The sequence below is a fragment of the Protobothrops mucrosquamatus genome, unplaced genomic scaffold (assembly GCF_001527695.2).
Source record: "Protobothrops mucrosquamatus isolate PMUCROS unplaced genomic scaffold, P.Mucros_1.0 scaffold61, whole genome shotgun sequence".
Lineage (NCBI taxonomy): Eukaryota > Metazoa > Chordata > Lepidosauria > Squamata > Viperidae > Protobothrops > Protobothrops mucrosquamatus.
This window is the reverse complement of record NW_015386440.1, coordinates 728,501-733,450: the sequence shown is the minus strand read 5'-3', so window position 1 is coordinate 733,450 and position 4,950 is coordinate 728,501. Positions and strand designations below refer to the sequence as shown.

At 36.5% G+C, this 4,950-nt stretch overlaps 1 protein-coding gene across 1 annotated transcript; it reads left to right on the top strand.

Annotated features, from left to right (window-relative positions):
• Positions 1–967: 967 nt before the first annotated feature.
• On the top strand, positions 968–4,263 carry GJD4 (gap junction protein delta 4). Its single transcript, XM_029283361.1, has 4 exons — positions 968–997; positions 1,538–1,670; positions 3,113–3,343; positions 3,398–4,263. Exons 1-4 carry the CDS (start codon positions 968–970, stop codon positions 4,261–4,263), a joined length of 1,260 nt encoding a protein of 419 aa, XP_029139194.1.
• Positions 4,264–4,950: the final 687 nt, after the last annotated feature.

Genomic DNA, 4,950 nt, shown 5'->3' with positions numbered 1-4,950 from the left:
AACCTGTTTGTTTACCTTCATCTTTCAGTTTTTGGCTTTCTGGCAAAAACTGAAGCTCTGTTAGGATTCCATCCTTCTATCTCTTGAATCCAGAGCTAAAAAACACCAAACACCAAAGTTTCTTCACAAAGTTAAGTACCGTATGCATTGAACTTCCCTCTTTTTAACAGCACAAATGGAGGTTTCAAATGTATAAAACAGTCTTATTTTACGTCTTTCTTTCAATACGTATAAACTGTGCTTCATCAACAAATGAGCAAAAATCTATGGAGATTCTTAGTCATCCAAGTCATGGTTGTCCCAAAGGTGTTTTTTTCAAAAGGCAACTGGGCTTTCTTCATTTTTCCATGAAAACATTTTGCTTCTTATCCAACAATCTTCTTCAGTTTTGAAGAAGACGTTTCTTGAATGAGAAGTGAAATTTTTCTTCAAAGAAAAACAAAGTCCAGTTGCCTTTTGAAATAAACCTTTGGGAAAATCAGCAAAAAGATCATAAGTCGTACTTACATATCTGTATATACTGTAAATGTGGGCTGGTTCCTGAGCATCTGAAATGCATCCACATGACCATGGCAAATGCTGGTGTTTGGAACTGGATCATTAGTACTTTTAGAGGTTCCATTGTAACACTGAATGGCTGCTAAGCTGTAAGTCATAAGTCAAGCACTGCCAAACTCTAGAACCTAGACAAATTAAAACCCTCTCTTTGTTCTTAAAGTTTGGGCTAACCAACATTTGAAGTGTTGGGTCAGGTGATCCAGTTTTTTTTATTTCAAAATATTTTGATTTAAATTCAGATCACCCATTCTGATCATTCTGGAGATGTCCTGTGTTTCAAGCATCATAAAGTCTGTACTGAGAATTTGAGCTTGAAATACTTCCAGGATAGTTAGAACAACTGGAGCAGAGTATTTCAGGCTCAAATTTGGTGCAGAGTGTTTCAGGCTCAAAATGTTTCAAATCCATAATGTTTTTGCGCATTGCTAATGCTGGGCAGGTTAGGCATCATCAAGGTTAGAACCTTTTTGGGGGGAAGAAAAGAAGCCATTATGGAAAAGGAAACATGCGGCAACATCCATGAGTTCTGTGTCTCACCGCTTAATCCAAATGGCTTTGGGGAATTGTCTTTCATATCCATTTCAAAGACTTTGGCCGATACAGAGACAATATCATCAGGACCCCTGGCAGCTGGTGTTGCTAAATCCTCTTTCCTTGTGATACTCATTTCTCTCACCCGGGCAAAGAAGGCTTGTTCTATTATTTCTTCTCCTCTCAATTTATCTTTCACCGCTGAACTATCCCAGTAATTCTAGGAACCTGGAATGCCCTCAAGAGGGTAAGGAAAGCTGACAATAGCCAGGATAATCCCTGTTGCCTTTTGTCTTTGTGCAGTTGTTGGGGCAGAGGTGAGAGCAACAAATGTCCTTAACTACGTTTTCTAAAGAAGACTGGCTCCGCTCTGCAAAGTTGTGTAGCTCTGTTTCATTCCACTCTCTGGCCATCTTTTCAGTGTTTCTCATTTGCTCTCTCTGTTTAGATATCTGTACGTTGTGAGAATGCAGAGATTTTTGTTATAGATTCAGTAACTGGGCAATCACGTTTCAGCATGGAGAATTCAGATGCATTCAGTTTTCTCCTCATTGCTCTAAGCTACAATGTGACGATTATAGGTGAGTACATAAGACTACATTATTTGTAAGATATATACTTGTGTTTAGCTGTTTAAAGGATTAGTTAGTTAACTTTTCAACCATTACTTGTTACAATGAAGTTGTCTGAAGGACAGGGTCTTAATAAATCATGCATGATAAACTTGTTTAAACCTGGATTAACCTAATAGGAATGGTGCAGAATAATGATTGAAAAAGTAAGTCATCTGAATAAATGAGTGGGTATTTTTCCATTATAGTCATTATTTTCTTTGTAGGTTTGGTGATTTACTAGAACTCAAGTATTCTATCTACAATCAATAAATGTATATTGTTATTATAGTCACAGACCAGCAAATAAAAATATTAACATAATAATAATAATAAAAAATATTGCGAATGGTGATGGATTAACAGTGGGCTGTTAACATTTGCCTAATTTCACATACAGCATAGCAGAATTTGGCCACATTCAGAGAAACTACTTTATACTGATCTGATAACAGTAGTTGCACATAAAAACGATCAGTATTTCCCACATATTTTATTCGGTTAAGATGTTATAAATTGAATCTGTGAGTCCTTACAGGATATGCAGTATAGTATGACGTGAGCTATAGTTTCAATGGCCCCCTGTCCATAGGGACACAGTCTCAGTACATATGTTTTTTTTTTATTGGTCCTCCAAAACTGCTGTGTGTAATAAACATTCTGAAGAGGTCCAGATTAATTTGGGGGGCAGATAACTAATGTATACCTTTCCTTTTCAAGAAAAAAATTATACCAGAATTTGTGCCAGGCCAAATGATTGACCATTTCATATCTTCTCCAAGAAAATGCACCTTTTTCAAATTAAACATGAGTATTCTTATTCATGTTTGGGACATAGAAGTATTTCAAAGACATTTCTAAACTAATCACAAACTTGTTTTACCAACAAGTTTGTTGGAGGTTCTAAAACATCCAGGTCATGGTTATCGCAAAGGTGTTTTTTTTTTTTACCAAAAAGCAACTGGACTTTTAAGGTTTTTTTCTTTGAAAAACATTTCATTTCTCTTTCAAGAACTAAAGATCCATGAACTGAAGAAGCTTCTTGGATGAGAAACAAAATATTTTCAAAGAAAAAAAAACCAGTTTGCTTTTGGAAAAAAGCACCTTCACATTTTATTCATTTTTAAAAAATTATGTCCAATAAACATTTTCATCTGCTCCTTCCATCCAGCAATTAAACTTGCTAGTTCAGAAACCAAAGAAGATTAAGACATGAGCATGTACTAAAATCTTGCCTTAAACATCTCTCCAATATTTCTTCCATGGGCTTGATAACTATCAATTTTAGAGCTGAGTCAAAGTTTCTCTTGGAGATGTTCACACATATTTGATATTTTCATAACAAACTTTTATAAGAAATCTGCTGCCCAATTATTAACAATCCCCCCCCCATTTTTGTTATTCCTTTGTAGGAAAGATTTGGTTAGCAACTGTGATCTTCTTGAGATTTATGGTGATATTCTTAGCAGCCTATCCTCTCTATCAAGATGAGCAAGAACGCTTCATCTGCAACACATTGCAACCAGGATGCTCTAATGTGTGTTATGATCTCTTTGCTCCAATATCACACTTTCGTTTCTGGCTGATTCAGACTTTGTCTGTCCTCCTTCCTTATGTTGTTTTTGGTGTCTGTGTATTACACAGTGTGGACAGACATGTTGTAAAGGCCTCTTCCTCCCCTTATTCTCCGTTCAAAGAAAGGAAGACTTTAACTGGTTGCAAAATTACAAAGAACTTCAAAAGTGCAGCAAGAAAGAGAAAAATTGGCAGGAGAAATGAAACGGCTGTCCTGGATTTTTCCAGGGCTTACATAATTCATCTTATTCTGAGAATATTGATAGAGTCTGGCTTTGGAACTGGTCATTACTATCTCTTTGGATTTTTTGTTCCGAAGCGTTTTTCATGTGACCACTTTCCTTGCACGAGTTTTGTTGATTGCTACATCTCAAGGCCAACTGAAAAATCCATCATGATGCTTTTCATTTGGGGACTTGGTGGCTTCTCCTTTCTTCTTAGTCTTGTTGACCTAATCTTTGCTTTGCGAACCAATGGTGTAAGAAATCATAGAAATAAGCTTCTGTTGCAAAAGTTCAACTCAGAAGAGGAAGGTAGTCCTGACCAGCAGCAAGATGACAATCCAGGCAGTATTCATCATGGAAGCATGGCCATCCCTGATGGTGGTGGAAAATGCTTGCTTGCTTGTGAGGCTACAGAGGACTGTCCTTTTCCAGCTACCATGACCCTTCAGCAGACAATTGGCTGTCATCTCAACTGCAATCATAATAAGCTCTGTAATGAATCTACCAATCAAGATCTGCTTTTCAATGAAGCTAAACCACAGGAGAGCCCATCTGAGCAATCAAGAAATGAGCACCAGTCCTACTTTGCCAAAGAACCCTTGGCTTTTAAATCCCAAGAGGTATGCCATCATAGGTCTCATTCATTTGCAAGTTATGACAAGTCCTCAGTTCATTATTCTACTCTGAAGAGAAAGACCTCTGATATTCCGTCTGTCTGTGATAGTTCTCCGTGCTCAAAATCCAAAAAATCTGAATGGGTATAGAACGCCAGGAACCAATATAGTAGTTAAAAAAAATCTCATGGATCACAAAATTAAAAGTGTCATCATGCTTACATTATAATTAAATGGAATTCTTTGGTTGAAAGAAGAGCTTTGAAAGAATATACTTTCATATTAAATGAGCTTTTGGAATGGGATAAAACAACTACTCTCAGAAACTTGTAGAGATTCTGAGTGACACCAGGATCACTATTTCTGTTGTTTGTATTTAGCAAATGCTATAGAATTTAAGCGGTACATTTCCTCATTATTGGATGAGAAACCGCTTAAATTCATTGCTTTAAAGATGGAAAATAATAGGGGGAAAAAGAAAAATATTGGTGTTCAGTTTTGTATCATGGTATTTGTGACTGCTGCAATCATAATCTCACCTTTTATGATATTACTGTCCTGTCATGGTCTTTGTATGAAGAAAAGGTCCTAGTTGCAACCCTCACTGAAAATACAACACTAAACTACCACTGAAAATCCTGTTTTGTGTGTTCTTACCTTGTTAGAGTTATAAATGGGGGGGGGGGAGGAGCTCTCTATTTATTGTACTATCCATATATAATTATAGAATAGTTTGCCTTGTTCCATACCAAATCTCAATTTTGAATCCAGAAAATCTGTATGCTAATAGCGGGGTGAAAATTTGGAGAGGATACTGGTCTTCATATTGTATAATTG

Excerpts from the sequence above, each read along its gene's own strand:
- GJD4 (XM_029283361.1), top strand. The coding sequence starts at position 968 with ATGTTTTTGCGCATTGCTAATGCTGGGCAG. Across the intron at positions 998-1,537 it reads GCATTGCTAATGCTGGGCAG|ATATCTGTACGTTGTGAGAA; the intron begins GTTAGGCATCAT and ends CTCTCTGTTTAG. Across the intron at positions 3,344-3,397 it reads TGGTGTCTGTGTATTACACA|AAAGGAAGACTTTAACTGGT; the intron begins GTGTGGACAGAC and ends CTCCGTTCAAAG.